The sequence below is a fragment of the Mustela putorius genome, unplaced genomic scaffold, assembly GCF_011764305.1.
Source record: "Mustela putorius furo isolate JIRA1106 unplaced genomic scaffold, ASM1176430v1.1 tig00003946_pilon_pilon_pilon, whole genome shotgun sequence".
Classification (NCBI taxonomy): domain Eukaryota; kingdom Metazoa; phylum Chordata; class Mammalia; order Carnivora; family Mustelidae; genus Mustela; species Mustela putorius.
Window position 1 is genome coordinate 16052 of NW_025422090.1, and position 19537 is coordinate 35588.

The 19537-nt window shown below is 48.3% G+C and overlaps 1 protein-coding gene and 1 long non-coding RNA gene across 2 annotated transcripts in view; both read right to left on the reverse strand.

The window, feature by feature from the left end:
- Nucleotides 1-345: 345 nt before the first annotated feature.
- LOC123389108 lies at nt 346-11877 on the reverse strand. The gene is made up of 4 exons (XR_006603642.1): nt 11796-11877; nt 11005-11198; nt 1827-1889; nt 346-545 (listed from the first exon to the last, which is right to left on the reverse strand). It is a non-coding gene; the product is annotated as an uncharacterized LOC123389108 (long non-coding RNA).
- A 1088-nt stretch (nt 11878-12965) lies between these two features.
- LOC123389106 (conserved oligomeric Golgi complex subunit 2-like) overlaps nt 12966-19537 on the reverse strand; it is a 30497-nt gene continuing 23925 nt past the window's right edge. The window contains exon 3 of the mRNA XM_045069865.1: nt 12966-13093. Coding sequence (XP_044925800.1) covers nt 13000-13093 — 94 coding nt within the window. The 3' untranslated portion in view covers nt 12966-12999. The remainder of the gene's footprint in view (nt 13094-19537) is intronic.

Sequence of the window (19537 nt, forward strand, 5' to 3'; positions counted from 1 at the left end):
GAGATCAGGGTGTGGTTTGTTTTCCTCTAAAACTACAAAAACCATCAAAAGCGGTCAAAGTGAGAAAAAAAAAGTGAACAAACAAAAAACCGCCAGAGAACAAAAGCCTGAAAAAAAAAAGTTTCCTCAGAGCCCACCCCCTTGAGGGGGGCGGGAGGACTTAAGTCAGGGAACATCATTGACTGAAAACCCACATGGCAGGCCCCTTCCCCAGAAAACAAACCAAGAAAGAAAAAAAAAAAAGAGAGAGAGAGAGAGAGAAAAAAAGTACTACAAGAGAACTACCACTACTTCATAGGAAAACTTTTATTTTTCATTCATTCCCACTATTCTGGTTCTTTTTTTTTTTATATATAGGTAATTTTTTTAACCCCAGCAGGATGGTGGAAGGGGTACATGGCTGAGTGCCTCCCGGGTCTGACCCTGTGTGACGCCACCCGGTGCCTGCAGCTGCCCTCTGGAAGGTGTTGCTTTAGCGGCAGAGCCGGAGGGCACCAAGCGTGTGTCTGTCTCCAAAGTCCTGGGCACCACATCACAATGCCTTCCTGAGAAGCAGAATCAAGGACAGTTGCTGATCTTCATTCCTTCCCACCAAAGGTATCTCATACACCATCTTTGGAAGTTGGAGCCAGGGGGCGCCTGGGTGGCTCAGTCGGTTAAGTGTCTTTCTTCAGCTCAGGTCATGATCCCAGGGTCCTGGGATCGAGTCCCACACATTTGCCTCCCTGCTCAGCGGGGAGCCTGCTTCTCCTTCTCCCTCTGCCATTCCCCCCACTTGTGCTTTCTGGCCTCTGTGTGTCAAATAAATAAATAAAATCTTTTTAAAAAGTTTGGGCCAGGGGGCGCCTGGGGTTCTGCCTTCGGCTCAGGTCATGATCTCAGGGTCCTGGGATCGAGAGTCCTCTGCTCGGCAGGGAGCTGCTGCTTCTCTCTCTCTCTCTCTCTGCCTGCCTCTCCATCTCTTGTGATTTCTCTCTGTCAAATAAATAAATAAAATTTAAAAAAAAAAAAAAAGTTTGGGCCAGGGACGCCTACTCTGGTTAAGCCGCCATTCGGCTCGGGTCATGATTCCAAGGTCCTGGGATCGAGTCCACATCGGGCTTGCTCGGCGAGGAGCCTGCTTCTCTCTTGCTGCCTCTGCCTGCCTCTCTGCCTGCTTGTGTGTACTCTCTCTCTCTATCTCTGGCAAATAAATAAAATCTTTGGGCCATACCAGCCATTCTACTTTCCCTAACTTATTTACCTGCATCTTTCCCAGCCAGCCTTGTGACCATAATGAGTCTATAAATTTTCAATAGACAGTGTGAACTTACACTTGCTAATATTTGCATAACATGCACCTCTTTCGATCTCAAAGAAAAGCTTCACACCGCAATGGTCTCTAATCTCCAATTAGGTTCTGTTCCGGGATCCCACTGGAATTCTACGCACCTGTCCCCTAAGATGCCATAAATTGTGGTCCAGTTTCCCAGCCAGTCAAGGAAAGCACATGGGAAATCTTGCTGAAGTATGAGTAAGAGCCAACGAAAGGGAACATATTTATCTGCCTCGAATGCTGGGACCTGGGGAAAGCAAGTTTCATTACAGACAAATCAGGAAGGAGGTGCAGATTGCTTTTTATGTCACTCTGGAGTGGAGTTCTGCTCACTCACAGAAGCTCAAAATCTTCACAAAGGACAATGCCCCCCCCCCCCCCCCAAAGTCAGCTGGGGATTCTCAGGAAAAACTTTAATTGAAAGTATTACGGATTCTCCAACTTCCCAAAATGCAGGAGGAACATCTACAAGCAAGACTGTCACCACTTTTAGACAATTACACTTATTTACCTTTTTTCTTCCTAGAAAATCATCCTCTCTCCCAATCCATGATCTTCTTTTTGTAACAGTTTCCTAAAGAAGGAAACAGGTGTCCTCCCCATTCCAGTTCCATCCAAAAAAATAAAAATAAAAATCTTTAAAATTAAAAAAAAATTGTGATTTGTTGAGACAGAGCACATAAGCAGAGGGACAAGCAGACTCTCCCACTGAGCAGGAAGCCCGATTTGGGGCTCGATCCCAGGACCCTGAGACCATGACCTGAACCGAAGGCAGATGCTTAACCAACTGAGGCACCCAGGAAGCCCCCAAATAATTCAATTTTTAATCACTTTGCCATAGACACTTTTGGGTGGCTTTGAAACACCAGAATCTCATTGACTTATCAGTGTCCTCTTCACCATCTCAGAAAAGGACTGGGTGCCTCTCAGAGGCCTCTCTCCCCTCCTGACCCAGGTCCCAGCCAAAGGTCCTTCACATTAGAGTATGAGGAACTGAGGGGCTGCCGGGGCGGGATGGGGTGTGGAAGCACCCTGGGGTGGGGTGGGGGGCTCTGGGGCCCTCCCACTCCCAACTTCAAAGACAGCGCCTGCTTTCCCCTGCCTCATATAGGTACCCTGGGTTTGCCCTCTTTAAGGTTCCTGGTTGCTGCAAAGGTCTGAAAATCTCCTAAGTAGCACAAAAGCCATCATGTGCATTTTGGCCACACGGGAAAGGAAGAAAGAGAAAATAAAGCTCCCCAGAATGAGCCAGCAGCTCTGGGCTTCCCCGCACATCTTTCCTGACCCTCAGAACCCTGGGAAGGAGCCCCTTACTGCAAAGTCACAGGGGGAGCCCACGCACAGCCCAGGCCTCCTGCCCCAGGTCCTCTCCAGCCATAAACTGACCCCCTAGCCCCTTCCAAACTCTACAGCCTCAAACCACTGACGTGCGGTTCAGCACCCATCTCCAGAGCGCAGGATGCACGTGGCTTCCCGGCACCCATCCCTGGCTGCTCCCAAAATCACCATGGGAATGTCGCAGCAAGAAGACAGGGAATCGATTTTTATCCTCTGGGTTGTCTTCCCTCGTAGCCCCTCAGGAGGCCCCACGCAGCAATGCCGCGTGGGCCCGACTGCTCTGAATCCACTTCCCCCGAGGAATCGGCTTTTCTTCAGCGTCTGTGTCTGCAAACCCGGCTCCTCTAACACCCCCCACCAAACGTACCAAGAACCAACTGGGGAAGAAGTTCATTTCTGGCCGACAAGCCTTTAATCCCTGAGAGCTGTGGCTGATGCGGGAGCAGCTTTTCTCCAAATGGTGATTTCGATACGAGGTCCTTTTGCCTGCCGGCCCCCAACATCCCTGACGTGTGGCTCCGAGGGGCCTCCCCGCGGCCAGGCCTGAGAGTGGAGCCCACCCTTGGGCTCATTTTCCACCGCCCTGAATCCAGGCAGCGGCCCCGTCTCACTACAAAGGGTGCTGAGTAACGAGGTGCCGCCACCAGGAAGAGAGGCAGCAGGTCAGACAGATCTGGAGAATGACACTGGCCTTCAAGGGCCCCTCACAAGGGAAATACCATTAATTAGCAGATCTGACCAGATATACTGTGTTCCACATTCACGCCGTAAGGATGGGGTTTCCTCGAGCCCTAATCAAAGGAACTCTTTCACCCGAGATCACTTGACCTCGGGTGACTCAGTTTCCTTATACTAAAAATGAGGATAATACCTCACAAGATTGTTTTGAGGAGCACACATGTTACAAAGTGTTTAGAGGCACCTGGGTGGCTCAGTGGGTAAGCATCTGACTTCAGGTGAGGTCACCATCTCAGGGTCCTGGGATAGGGCCGTGTCAGGCTCCTTGCTCAGCGAGGAGTCTGCATGTCCCTCTCCCTCCCTCTTCACTTCCTGCCCTCTCTCTCTCTCTCTCAAATATATACATAAAATCTTAAAAAAAAAAAAACGAAGTTCTTAGAACACTATCTGCACATAGTACAGGACACACAAGCACTTGTTAAACAGATAAAAGGGTACAAGAGGCTGGATTCCCTTCAGATTTCTAATAGGCTCCTGGCTGGGGGTCTCTAGCTCTTAGGAAGTGGGCAGGCCACAGAAGCCCAAGGTTGTAGAGTTCCTCCAAGGCCAAGTTCAGTTTTCCATGCAGGACAGAAAACCTGTAAAATACATCCCAGACTTGCTTCGCTGCCTTTCTAGTAGGGAATCCGTTCGCTCAAGAGTGGTCCAACCTCTCTTTCCACTATTTGGGATGTAGAAAACGTTTAGACATTTCTCCATTGGTGCTGATTCCATCCTCATTTTTAACAATCTAGCTGTGTGTTCATCTGGTTTTCTATTAGTTCCTTTATTCAACAAACACAGAGGACTCACCGTGTCCTAACTGTGACCAAGACATCCAGCATCTCATCCCACAAGGGAACCATATTAGCAAATGTGGCAGCAAAGAGGGATGGGGTAAGGCAATGACATCTGAATCAAGACCAAACTAACAAGCAGAGCCTGCCATGAAGAACATTCCAGGTATGGGCCCCATAGGCATGAAGGCGGAAATGAATAGATTATGTGCAGACGGCAGGACAGGGGACTAAGGGGACACTGGAAAGGAAGGCTGCGGAGCAGCTGTCGGCATTGGAGGCCTTGCGAAGGACTCTGGAATTCCCTTTGGTTTCAGCCGGAAGCTACATGAAGGTTTAAGCGGGGAATCATCAGATTAGCCTATATTTGTAAAAGATCGCTCCTCTTCCACAGAAGAAATGGGGATGGGGTGGGGGTGTCCACGAGCCTAGAAGCTGGAAATGGAAGCAGATGAAGTTTCCAATATCCTGGCCAAGGAGTGAGTCTGTCGCAGTGAGAGTGTAAAGATTTGCAGTTCTAAACTTTTTAGTAAAGTGGCTTATTAAACACACAGCTAACTATTGCCCGGGGTTCCTACTTTTGTAATAAGTTTTTTCTGAAACTCAAAAAGGGGAGAGGGGCTCTCTGCACCACGTGCCAGTCGGGGCGGAACATCATCGTCACATTACAGGGTGTTTTCAGAGCCTGTTATCCTTTTAGTACGACATCCCCTCCCACCCCGAGACAACACCGTGCCTCTTTCCGCCAACAGAAGTTGAGTTTTTTTTTTTCCCTTTCCTCTTCCTTCTTTCGAGGGCAGAGCTCAGGGCTTCTCCAGAGATTCCATCCTAAGTTCATAGATCTCACCGAGCCGACCACATTCCCCTCCCTGTGGGCGCCAGGAAACGCCGGAAACATCTGTATCTGCACCTGAACATGGGACCTTGGATCCCAGCTACAGTTACTTGTGCTGTGGTAACAAGGACATCATGTCGCGTTTCAGGACATTTTCGTAAATAAGGCCTCGGGTCGGGATGCTCAGGGTAGGAAAAGGGTGGGTCCGCCCCTGGGCAGAGTGGCATACCTTCTCTCTCCTCCTGGCCTTTGCCCGAGTTGGAGATGCCCTGTTCCTTCCTCTTCACCTGAGTAATCATTATCTCTGCTTCCAGAAGCAGCTCAGGGGGCCACCTCCATCAGAGGGGCCACCTCCTCCCCAACCCCGCTGGACCAGGTGACCCTCCCCAGAATTCCATATAAATCCCTGTTAACGTTGATCCCACTGCTTCCCAGAGGCTCTTTCTCCTTGTCTTTACTTTGTCTCTCCTGCTGGACCCCAGGAGACAGGTCTCACTCATCATTTTATCCCAGCAGGGTTCAGTATGTTGCTGAATTAACACATGGCATGTCCCGCACATCGCTGGCAGCTGGATGAACTGGAACACAGTGTGGCAGCATGTACTGAAGCAGGGATTCTCAGAGCACCAGGGGTTCAGTCGGTGAAGCATCTGCCTTCGGCTCAGGTCATGATCCTAAGGTCCTGGGATCCAGGCCTGCACCGGGATCCCTACTCAACAGGGAGTTGGCTTCTCCCTCTCCCTCTGCTTCTCCCTCCCTCTCAAATAAATAAATAAAATCTTTTCAAAAAATAAATTTAAAATAAATTAAAAAAAAATTAAGCAGTTGTTCTCAGCTGCAGGTGATTTGGCTCCCCAGGGGACATATGGCAATGCCTGGAGAAACATTTGGTTGATGTAACTGGAGGAAAGGGCGCCACTGGGCATTTGGTGGGGAGAGGCCGAATGGAGGTGGCCAACATCTGGCCATGCACAAGGCAGGCCTCAGCAAAACATCACCCAGTCCACGAGGTCGACAGTGCAGAGGGGGGAGACCCGCATCTAATCTAGGACCTGGAAAACCTTTTCCTAGGTTTACATGCTCAAGGGAAATGTATCTGTCCATCAAAACCACAAGAATGTCTGAAGCAGCTTATCCTCAGAAGCCCCAAACTGGATGCCATGTAAAAGACCATTAACAGGAGAACGGATAACCGACTACAGTACCTACGTGATGGAAGACAACAGACGATAACGAAATTTAAGATGCCACATACGCGACAACAAGAAGGAATCCACAGATGTCCTGAGGAACCGAACCACCAGAGCAAGGTAACAGGCAAACTTGATCGCTGGTGATGGAAGAGAAGCAGGGGGCAGGGAGTGACTGACTGGGAAGGAGCAGGAGGGAACCTCTGGTGTGCTCAGAATGTTCCTGATCCTCATCTGGGTAGTAGTTACACACAGCGTGCCGCATGCTAGGACTCATGTGCTGTGTGTGTGTATTACACCTCAGCAAGCTTTACCAAAGGCAACGGTCCTCTAAGAGCCCCAGCGGGCAGGAATCACACACTGGAGCAGGTCCTCCGAGCATGACTTTCTAAGGATTTCGGTGCACAGCCGGCAGGAGCATTGTAGATATGTTTCTGGAGACCTATTTCACCACAGACACCAAAAACCTTACAGTGGGTCCTTGATTCAATTCTGCTTCGGTCATTTTCTGCTAAGGATTGTGCTACAGATGTGCACACAGACTTAGGTTTCAAGAATATTTATCACAGCAGAACAAATACAAGAGGGAGGCAGCAACAACACCGACCCAGAGGAAACTGTGTGATACCGCGGACTCATTAAAATCGACATTTAAAAATGTAAATGGAAAACGACTACAATATATTAATTACAATTAAAGAGCAGGTCACCCAACAAGCTGACACCTAAGATATATGAAGAATATACTCAATATGATTAACTATGATTAGCTAAGGTCATGAGGGGTTATGGGATTTCTTAAAATTTTATCATTTTTTTCCCTAAAATGTACATATATTACTTATTAATAAGAAAAAATACACAATCACACTTCTTAAAAATAAAGGTGAGTTTTCAACTCTAAAACTGAGTACCAGGGGCGCCTGGGTGGTTCAGTGGGTTAAAGCCTCTGCCTTCGGCTCAGGTCATGATCTCAGGGTCCTGGGATCGAGCCCCGCATCGGGCTCTCTGCTCAGCAGGGGGAGTCTGCTTCCTTCCTCATCCCTCTCTCTGCCTGCCTCTCTGCCTACTTGTGATCTCTATCTGTCAAATAAAATAAATAAAATCTTTAAAAAAATAAAATAAATAAAATAAAACTGAGTACCAGACCCCACACAACCCCCAGATTCCCCATGGATTCAGAGCCCTGCTGCCTGCAGAAGCGCTCTATCCACGCTCATCACAGTGGCTGAGACAGATTAAATAAAGAGATAACATTCCAGATTTCCTGTCTCTTATCCGACTGTGCAGATTGGTTACACAAATCCAAATCCATACATGCATTAGACCTCACTGAACTGCGTATGCCCTGAGAAAAACTTACAAGCAATTCCCTGTAAAAATACAAAAGTATTTCTGACAGCAAAAGTTTTCAGATGCTGTAAAGAAAAAAAAAAACTAAAAAGGCACGACCTTCCCTGATTAATCAAGTCTCCCTCGAGAGAAGGCTACCACTTCCCCAGGTAATCTCATCGCCTCAGACGAAACCATGTTTCTCTGTGAAGTGGAGGTGATCGCGGCTCTCTCGGAGTACTCGCAAAGGTTTGGCGTGGTTATGAAACGGAACACTATGACCGGGGCCCGCTGGTTGTGGTCACCGTCATGCCCACAGCAAGGAACACCACCTCCCTCCAGGAAGCTCCCTTCTCTGAATTCTGTGTGGTAGGGGCACGTGGCTGACTATTAGGGAGCACTGCATAAGGCGTACCCTGTCGCTCGCCCAGACGCCCAGCTCCTCCCAGAGCCACCAAATGCCATACAGAGCTAAAGCTGGGAGCACGGGCTCACCGTGGACACCAATGATGAGGGCCCAGGTACCTCAGCTCACAAACCCATTACGAGCATATACATTTAACTCTAGCTTTAAGATGTTTCTCCTCTTACTTCTCAGTCAAAAAAGACTTTAAGCCGAGTAAACCAACAACAAACCCTAAGATAAAACATTTAACCATGTTAATTTCCAAAGCCCTACGGTCGTCTTCAGCTTCTCAAGGTCACACCTCCCTGCTGAATGATTACCGAGGGTTGCTGACACGGTACACAGAAAAAAAAAAAAAAAAAAACTCTTAGGATGTCCAGCCTCTAAGAGAAAAAGCAAACAGCTCAGAATCCAGCCAGCCACGGCAAAGGAACCACCGACAAAGCCAAACACAGAGGGGCCCCTGAGCATCTGGGAATCTGCCTGTTCCTTTGCCTCCTCAGAGGGAAGGAGTCACAAGACTGCTCGGAATGGGAAATGAGAAGGGCAGAAGCCCGGAAACCAGCACGTCCTGAATTTCGTGCTGCTTCCAAGGAGTGAGCCCGCCTGCTGTGTCAGTTATTTACACAGTGGGCAGGTGAGGCTGACAGCTTGAAGGGGTTATTTTAGAGGGAGAGCTGTAAGTCTGATCAGGAGAAGTTTCTGGACCCTGGGGTCCCAGCACGCATCTCCAGCTTCCAGGCTGACCCTCCCTTCAGACAGGGTTTAAGAGGCAGCAGCAGGCAAGCATGACAGAGATCCAAGCAGGCTCCCCGCTGAGCAGAGACCCCCCGATGCGGGGCTCGATCCCAGGACCCAGGGACCATGACCCAGGCCAAAGGCAGAGGCCCTAACCCACCGAGCCACCCAGGTGCCCCTGGTCTTTGTATTTAAATCACCTCAAGGGGGCCCATATCTCCAGGCACAACCAGAACCCAGGGAGGAGAGGGAAGGGGGAGAGGGAGAGGGTACCTCCACTCCTATCTGCTGGCTGCACTTCTGGAGCGCCTGATCCAGGAAGCTAAATGCGTGGACAGAACAGAAGGAATAATCTGGGAAGACGGGAAGACTAGAAGAGCTGCTCGCGGACTAGTCTCAACCTGAACCACAGAAACACCTCTGCCTCCCTGCCCTCCTCCCCTCGGCTGGGCACCAGGTGCCTCCCTACTGCACTCCAGATGCAGATCCAAGCTCAGGGGTGCCGAGTGCCGATGCCTCTCTCCGGTGCAGAGACTCTAGGGCATCAGCAGGACTCCCAGACAGCACCTGTGATTTCTAATTTAAAACCAAAACCAAAATCCCCAACCAGCCCAAGCCAGCACAAGCAATACATATTTATGTGTAAGACACCTATGCACACATACACATTCACTTATCTACACACACACACACACACACACACACGCTTTTGCAGCAGAAGGCAGGCATGAAACCTGTTCCCTAAGTCCTTTGCTTTCCTCATCTGCTTCTAGCAGCAACAACCATTTCTGCTATGGATTTTCCTATTTGAGGGTTGATCACAGATCCAAATGCCACCGTCCTGTTTGCCACCCTTTCCTACCCCACCGGCCCACTGAAGTCTGTCAGTGAACCAGGGAACAAAGATGGAAGACTTGCCCAAGCTGCCTTCCTAAAGTGGGGTTATATTTGACACTTTAATAAACCTCAGAGCCTGAGCCTCTCTGCTCTCAGACTGGCCAGGGTGCAGCTCTCACTCTTACCAAACCCGTCCATCTCTCCCCCCCCCCCACCGCGGGGCACAAGGGTTTTCTCTGCCCCATAAATCATATCCCATTGTTCAAGGCCATCTGAACTCATGCTTAATAAACCATCCACATCACCCTTCCGCCACCACCCTGAATTTCCCACAGGGAAAGACTGTTTCAAGAAGAAAAGGAAATTCTTCATTAGGGCTGGATTTTAAAAGCAAGCTTCCACAAAAAACTGGAAAACAAAGTTGGGTATAAATACCATCCAATAACCACTAAATGTCTTTGGTTAAAGCACCTGCCTGCCTGTGATTCTTGGGTCCAGATGTGAGCTCAGTTCACATCCAAAGGAAGCAGAATTTGAACCTGATGCTAAATGACAAATGATCCTGAACTTCATGACCATTTAAGTGCCGCAGTGGCTAGACTAAATTGCTCTGATGCAGAATTTCTCCCAAGTATAGGTTACTGAGAAACATAATATTGCTTGAAAATGTATTTAGGTGCGCTCATCCTTCTCAGACCAACACTCATGGCTCTTAGTCATAACCAGGCTTAAGCTAACACGATTCCCCTATTTTCCCCAGAGAGGGAGGGAAACAAGAGGACATGTCTCTCATGTTCCAAGATCAAAAACTGGATCACAGCACTCACAGCATCAAGTCTGCCAAACCAGAGCTCTGGGTACGTACAATTCTTAAAGAGCTAATTGAATGGAAAACAGCCATCTGGGGCTGGAAACCCTTATGACATTCTGGGAAATGTATGGGGTTTAAAAGGATTATGCAGGGTGATGTGACTTTCAAAATTCCCAAACTCTGAACTGAAGCCTAAATGAGAATATGTTAAATTCACCCATTCAAAAAACACAGCACAGTTGACTCGGACCCTAGAGCCCAGCTGTAGCTCAGGGTGTCCACACTGCAGCCTGTCCGTGGGAGGTCTGCAGACCACTCCCTGCTGAGAGAGTCCAGCCAACCCAATCAGCCTACCAGCAGGCTGTGGCACAAGGTCCAGATCCAAGCCCAGGCACCAGCCAGGGTTCCCTTTGGCCTGCCCTCCTATGGTTGAACAACAATCATGGAGAGCCACAGGGAGAGCGGCATTGGGTCCAGTATGGCCACTCCCTGGTCCTCCACAACACTGGTTGCACACTCTTCAACACAAGAAAATGGTGTGCAGAAACAAGGGCCTGCCACAGTAGGCTGTCGAGCAAGGAACAGAAAGCATCAGGGGACAGGTGGGACTGCTGGCTGGTCTCCACCTCTCCCAGAGGGCAGAGGCCGCAGAGCTTCTGCAGGCTAAGCAGAGACGTGTCAGAATTACCTTCCCAAAAAGTAGGCAGTAAAGGAGGATTTCAAGCAGCCACAACTGCCAGCAGGCCTGCGACCTCCAGATATCAGGGGCTTGACCATGACCGTGTCGGTAAGCAGAACACACAAGTGCCTTCTGGAGCGAGAGCAGACAGCTTAACGCTGATAACTGGTCCTCTCACTCTTCTCTGCTCTCAGCAAGTGATCCTGAAAGGCATGGACAAAGTTGGTCAGATTCACTGGAGAAAACACGAGCCAGTGAAGACGTCCCGGCTCGCACTAGGCCTCCCTCCAAAGGCTGGCTGCCCCACCCCTGGCACCTGGGTAACGCTGCTCTGGGGCCATCCACACAAAACGATTTACGTACCCCCCACCCGCAACAATCACACACAGACACACACACACACACACACACACACACACACACACACACACACACACACAAGCTGCATCGGGCTTTAGGAACCTAACTCAAACGCACCCCTAACGAGCAACCCCACAGGTGTGACTGGGTTGGACACTCCCAGCAAGGGAGGGAAGGCCCCCCCTTGGGTCCTTGCCAGCGGCAGGGTGCCACCTGGGCCTCCGCCTCATCCTCTCCATCCGCGGGGAAGTCGGAGCGGCCCCCACCAACCACCACCAGGAAACCAGATTGATTCTCGCAAATCCCCGCTGCCAGGGCCCCATCTGTGTGCTGACCGAAAAACCGCCCTCGAGCAGGCGGCCCGCGGAGCGTCTGGAGTTCTCCCAGCCCCGAGCTCACGCCTCCCCAGGCCGCCCCCGCCCCCGCGGGCCGCGCCTTACCGCCAGTGTCCACGAAGCGCGGGGGCGGGCGGTCCCGCAGCGTGGCACTCCAACCCGCGCTGGCCTCGTCCTCGTCGGACTCCTGCGCTTAGGGGGGCGCCGGGAGGCGGCGGGGGGCCGGGGCGCTCGTGTTCGGCGTCCGAGGAGGCGGCCGAGGAGGAGCGCGAGGCGGCGGACGTGCTGTAGAAGGGGTTCCCGCCGCTGTCCGGGCCGGACTCGCCGAACACGTCGTCCCAGATGTGCAGGCTCTCGTAGCGCGCGCGGGCCGCCTCGAGCAGCGCGGGCGCCCTCCTCCGCGCGCTCCCGCCGACCTGGGCCATGGCCCCGGCCGCCGCCCGCGCGCCCGCCCCCCAGAGCGCCTCCCAGCCCCACGCGCCGGGCACCGGGCCCGCGCCGCGGCCCGCCGCCCCCCACCAGCGCAGCCCGCAGCACAGCGCCCGCCGCCCCGCGCCCGGCCGGCCCGCCGTCTTGGCCGCCTCGGGCCCAGCGCCCGAGGAAGCGCCCTCGGAGCTCGGGCGCCGCAGGCTGCAGGCCGCGGAGGGACGCAGGGCGCGCGGGCGGGAGGCAGGGGCTGCGGCCGGGCCCAGGCGCCGCCGCTGCGTCTCCTCGGCGCCCGCTGCGTCCCCGCGCGCCCTCCCGCGGCACCCCGCGCTCCCTGGCCGACCTTCCCGGGCGCGAGCCGCCAGAGACGGACCCCCCCCCGCCTCCTCGCACCTCCGGCCCGCCGGCCAATGGGGAGCAGGCCGGGGCGGGGGGCCCGCGCGGGGCACGCCCCACACCCCTGGGCCGAGCGGGGCGAGGAGAGCGGCGGCGGCGGCGGCGGCGGCAGGGGGGAGGGCGGCCGGTGGCTTCCTCGCCTGCGGGACGTGTGGCCCGGGACGGCCACCCGCAGGCCCCCGCGCGGCCCGCCGCAGGGGGAAGGGAGGAACCGAGTGGGTGTCGGGGGTTGGGGGGGACGCAGCCGGTCTTCCCGCCGCCCGAGCCGGCTCACGGAGCGTGAAGCCCGCGCTCTCGGTCCCCTTCCGCAGTCGGCGCCGGCGGCGGCGGGGGGAGCTGTCCGCCCCGGTGGTTCTGAACCAGGCGCTGCGGAAATTCCAGGTAGGCGCCGGGCCCGAGGGTCACGATTCCCGTGGCTGCTGTGGCTGCTGCTGCTGCTTCGGTGCTCCACAGCCGGCTGTGCCTTGAGCTCTTGCAAGCACAAGGGCTATCTGGCTTCCGGGAGCCTTGCTCTAATAAGGAGCCCGCCTCGCTGGTTCATTCCTGGGGTCAGGTGGTGACTCAGTCTCGCTTCAATACCCCTGTAATTTGAGGGGGTCAACATCCGATCTTAGTCATTCCTCCCGTCTTTGACCTTTGACATCTTTAAACTCAAAATATTCATTACCTTCCAAATATTAATTACTCTAACACCACGATTGCAACATCTTCACCCATACATTTGACACACTTGTCTGTTAAAATACGGCACAATCACCCAGGCTTCAGTGTTCTGATAAACAATAGATCAGAAAGGTTTCATCCATCCCTCTGCCTTGGCCAGGAGTGCGTGGCACTCATTCCATTGATGACGATACACATGATCAGGCGTTTTTCTTGCTCCTCTCTCCCTCCCACAATAATGCAATAAGTCACAATGATGGTAATTGGGCCATAAAGTCACTTGCACTCTGAAATAAAATAAATCCACAGAGATGTGAAGGGCTTGCAAATCCTACTGGGTATTAACTAAATAAGGATTACACGAAAGGGAAAGGCATATTGCTATTTCATGCATAAAGGATGCAGATGCATAAAGGGTGAAGATGTTGGGACCACCAGCTAAGGTCAGTTCTAACAGCAGGTGAGCAGCTTCTGCTCTCGCCCTCCCCCCTCGCAAGCCCCTGTTTCCTCCTCCCAAACCAGAGTCTCTGTACCAGCATGAATTCCTGATCATCACTGAAAGATGATATATAAAAAGGAAAGGATTCACATGACATTGCTTTGTATATGAATTGGCTGATATACGTGAAATTGTTTGCAAAGCATTTCAACTCCGTTGGAAGAATTGTGTCACAGAAAAGAACTGGTTTCCAGCACTTCTCTATACTGTGTTAACCAGGGAAAGATTCTGAAGAGAGTTCATACAGGTAATCAGACTTAAAAAGGTCAATGACACATAGATTGAAGACGAAAAGTAAGACTGCGTAGCTCAAGTTCAAATTCTGCAATTAGGAATTCTGTAATACTCCTGTAAAATTTAATGATATATATTTTAAAAAATAATTGAAAGGGATCAAAACACTGAAATACATAGGCAAGAACTCCTTCTCTTCTCCAGGCAGCCAATGAAAAAGTCAGCAGCTAAAGTGAGTGTGTATTTTAAAAACAGTGGCTTGCTTTGCTACCCAGAGGAAGCAGGAGAAGTAGAGCAGTAACAGTTACAAGGATGGACACAGTCTTCCATTGTCCCAAATCTGCATTTGTATGGTGCTAATCCCAAAGAAACCTTAGAGTCTTTGTGCTTATGAGCTCTCAAGTGCTTGTAGCTCACAGAGCATGCAACACTGGGAGAGGATTATATGGTCACAAAAGAAACAGACTGGGAAATCAAATTGTTATCCAAACCCTGGCCCAACAAAAATGAGATGGCTATGTCCATTTAGAATCAAGGGTTTAGCAACCAAGTGCTACTTTGTTTAAACAAATGTTTCCGACCAAGAACAGTAAAAATACTTCAGCCTTTAAAAACAGGTGGCTGATTCTCCTTGTGAAAGGAGGGGAGGAAAGGGAAGAAAACAACTGGAAAACAAAAACCAAAAAACTTTCCCATCTGCTTGGCAACCTCCTACTCGATGCTATGATTATGGTTCTACATCATTAAGTTTTACAAGTAATGTTGTCTGGGAGGATAATTATAGAACCAGCATTATACTGAGATCTTTTAACTTTGAGTCATTTAAACACATCTTCCAAATAATACAACTTTGTAATATAATTAATTTTAAGATTAATATTGAGCTTTTGGTTCATAGTCTGCACAAAAGGCTCCAGGGTAGTAAGAACAATCCCATTTCTGTAGTAGATTCCTTAGGCTTTGTTAAGCCAGAGAGGTTCATGCTCTTGTGAAACTGGGGATAATAGCCATATTTCATTGAGTCTTGGCCTCCTTTCCTGGTATAGTTTAATAAGAAACAAAAAATGCTACCATTCAAACTATGATACAATGTTTTCTTTTCATTAATATTTTAATTTAAATGTATTCAAAAAGCTCTTTGGTAAGTATTTAGACAGATTTTTATCACGTATGGCCTTAATGCATACATAAAAATAAAAGTTAAAATTTTTGGTTAACGTTTTTCCAAACCTCACATTAAGAATCTCACTACTTTTATTTACTTTCTAACTGAGAGATTTCAGTGCCCAGATTTTTCTCACAATATGTTCCTCTGAGCCACCCAGAGCTTCTGTCATGCTGCACTTAAAAAATTATTATTAGACATATAGCTGACATTCAATGTTAAATTAGTTTCAGGTGTACAACATAGTAATTTGACAATTCTATACATTACTCAGTGATCACCACAGTAAGTATATCATCACGTCACCATATAAACTTATTATAATATCATTGGCTGTATTCCCAATGCTGTACTTTTCATCTCCAGATGAGAACAGGAAATTATTTTATTTATTTTATAACAGGAAATTTGTACCTCTTAATCCCCTTCACCTATTTCACCCATCCCCCATCCACCTTCCCTCCCATAACCACCAGTTTGTTCTTTGTATTTAAGAGTCTATTTCTGTTTTTTTTTTTTTTTGTCTGTTCACTTGTTTCTTTTTTTAGATTCCATATAGAAGTGAAATTACAGGGGCCCCTGGGTGGCTTAGTGGGTTAAAGCCTCTGCCTTTGGCTCAGGTCATGATACCAGGTTCCTGGAATCGAGCCCCGAGTCGGGCTCTCTGCTCGGTGGGGACCCTGCTTCACCTGCCTCTCTGCCTGTCTCTCTGCCTACTTGTGATCTCTCTCTCTCTTTCAAATAAATAAATAAAATCTTAAAAAAAAAAAAAAAGGAAGTGAAATCATATGGTATTTGCCTTTCTCGATCTGACTTATTTCTCTTAACCTAATACCCTCTAGATCCAGCCATGTTGTCACAAATGGCAAGATCTCATTCTTTTTTATAGCTGGATAATATTCCATTATATATCTATATACACCATATCTTTACCCATTCATCTACTGATGAACACCTGGACTGCTTCCATATCCTGGCTATTATAAATAGTGCTGCAGAAAACCTAGGAGGGCATATATCTTTTTGAATCAAGTGTTTTTATTTCCTTTGGGTAAATATCAAGTACTAGAATTACTGAAGCATATGGTAAATCTATTTTTAATTTTTTGAGGAACCTCCATACTGTTTTCCACAGTGGTTGCACCAATTTACATTCCCACTAAAAATGTACAGAGGTTCCTTTTTCTCCACATCCTGGCCAACACTTGCTCTTTCTTGTCTTTTTAATACTAGCCATTCTGACAAGTATAAGGTGATAGATCTCCCTGTGTTTTTTATTTTATTTTCCTGATGATGAGTGATATTGAGCATCTTTTCACATATCTATTGGATGTCTGTATGTTTTTTTTGGAAAAATGTCTATTAAGTCCTCTGCCCATTTTTCAATTGGATTATATGTTGGGGTTTGGGTTTTGGGGGGTTTTGTGTGTGTGTGTGTGTGTGTTCTTTACATATTTTGGTTATTAATCCTTTATTTATCATTCACCACTATCTTCTCCCATTCTGTAGGTTCCCTTTTGGTTTTGTTGCGGGTTTCCCTTACTGTGCAAAAGCTTTTTATTTTGTTGTAGTCTTAATAATTTATTTTTGTTCTTGTTTCCCTTGCCTAAGCAGACATATCCACAAATAATGTTGCTAAAACCAATCTCCAAGTGATTACTGCTTATTGTCTTTTAGGAGTTTTATGGTTTCAGGTCTCTCATTTATTCATTTAATTTTTTTTAAGTAAGCTTTACACTGAATGTGGGACCTAAACTCACAGCCTCAAGAATAAGAGTCGCATGCTATACAGGCTGAGCCAGGCAGGCACACCTCAGATTTCACATTTAGATCTTTGATCCGTTTTGAGTTTCTTTACGTGTATGGTAAAAGAATGTGGTCTAGTTTCATTCTTTTGCATATGGCTCTCCAGTTTTCCCAACACTGTTTTTGAGGAGACTTTCTTCTGTTACATATTCTTGCCTCCTTTGTCAAAGATTAATTGACCATATAATTGTGGATTTATTTCTGGGCTCTCTATCCTGTTTCCATTGATTTATGCGTATATTTTCTCCCAGTACCCTACTGTTTTGATTACTATAACTTTGTAGTATATCTTGAAATCCAAGAAACTGATACCTCCAGCTTTGTTCTCCTTTCTCAAGATTGTTTTGCATGCTGCACTTCTTATAAAAGTATTCTGAGGTCATCCAAATTGCCACCCCTCCATTCTGCTTGGTTTGATGCTGTGGGTTTTTCTCTTTTTCTTTTTTTTTTTTTTTTTTTTTTTTTTTTCCTTATCTGAGATTTTCATATAATAACCAGTTTATTTTCTTTCTTTAAATGGTCCTCAAAAGGCCTGTGGCTTGGCATGCCAAGGGATGTAGATGATCAGTTGTGCCCTAGGAGCAGTAACCACATGGCACAGGGTCAAGCTGTGGTAACTTTATAGGGACTTCCACCTGCTCAGCCCCAACTATAAGACAATTCCTGACATTGGAGATGTGAAAGAAAATGGGAGGGGAGGGGCATCTTAAAATCCATAAAATATGGCATATTGTCTCCTGTTTGTACTTTTACAATTTCTGATTTTGCAAATGGCCAAGCTGCCGCAGGGAACAAAAATGAGGTCCTAAGGTGGCAGAGACTGACCTGGCCAGCCCTGTACTGCACAGGCTATGCGTTACTGGATCAGTATGAATGGAGAAAGCAGGGGTGAGTCAGGGAAGCTGCTGCCTCTCCCTACATTGCCTTCATCACCCACAAGGAGGGGGCCCAAAGCCAAGGAGGACCTCCTGGAACTGAGACACAGGGGAGGGGAAAAGAAAGCTGAACGATGCCACAGCTGCTGAACCATGACCAAAATATATGGGGGAGAAGGCTGGAGGCAAATGTGCATGGTACACCGTGACATTTGGAGTCCTAGGTGACATAGAAGCTTAAGGATCCAACCTTGCTCAAACTGATTTTACATGATGATTTTATCTACTAATCAACCCAGAGATGCAGAGAATGAAATAGGGCAATACTATAGAAAATGCTTGAGAGAAATCTCTCTTATGATTGAGATAACCTGATATTTCCATTGATTCATTCATTCATTCATTCAACAATTATGTGTCTGAGTATTATGTATCAAATCCTCTTCTGAACACAGAATAAATCAGGAAAAAAATACCCCACAAATACCATTTTTATAGCACATACATTCAAATAGAAAGAGAGAACAGACAGTAAATAAATAAATAAATATATAATATGTCAGCTGTTGATAAGAAGTCAAAAGTAGAGAGGGACAGAAATTATGTTGATTGTGATGGTGCTGGTGCTGGCTGTGTGTGCAGTTAGGGGAGATTACTCTGATAAGAAGACATTGGCAGATCCTTGAGTGGATTCAGAGAACAAGACGGGTACATTTAAGAAGAGGAAACAAGTGCAACCCCCCAAGGGAGGCACGCACTTGCTGTACTCTGTTAGACACTAAGGAGGCTGGTGAGCGGAGGCAGAGACAGCTGAGTGAAGAGGTAGGAGATGAATTGAGAAGGAAGTTGAGTGTTAAATTTTGTAAGACTGAATTTTGTATTGAGTGAAGTGGGGAGCCATTGGAGATCTTAGAGCAGAGAAATAACAAGGTCTGACTTTTGTCTTAAACGGATTGCTTTAACTGCTGAGTGGAAAATAAACTAGAACAGAGCAAAAATGGAATCCAGAAGACCAGATAGGAGACTATTACAATAACTCAGGCTATAGAAGACGGTGTTTTGGACCACAGTGGGAGTAACTGAAGTGTGGAGAACTGGTCAGATTTAGAATATATTTTGAAGATAGAATCCACAGCTTCTACCAAAGAATTAAACGTGGGCAGTGAAAGAAAGAGATGAATCAAGAATGACTCTACAGTTTCCTGTTTGAGCTATTGCAAGACCAGCAGAGCTCGAGAAGAATAAGAGCTTGCTTTTGAACATATTGGGTTTAACTCATATAGGTAGATCTGGAAAGCAGGCAGTGGAAGAAAGCTCAAAATCCAGGTCTGGACTGGAGGTGGAGATGTGGAGTCATCAGGAGATAGATGGTAGAAGAGGGACAGTCACCAAGGACTCAATGTAGACAGAGGAGAAGTCTGAGGTTGGGTCCTGGAGCACATTCATACTCAGAGATCAGGGAAATGAGAAGAAACCCCAAGTGGAGGGGCTTGTCCTCACTCAGAAGGGATTGGAGTAAGGGTTCCACCCAGGTAAACTTAGTGGGATTCTGTGGGTCTTCTTTCCTTACCGATTTTTCTTTTCAAGATTTATTTGACAGAGAGAGAGAGAGAGCAGGAGCACACACATGCAGGGGGAAGAGACAGGAGAAGGAGAGAATCTCAATCAGATAACCCGCTGAGCATGGAGCCTGATGTGGGGCTCGATTCCATAACCCTGAGCTCATGACCTGAGCCAAGATTCACACGCTTAACCACTTAGCCACCTAGACACCCACCCAGTT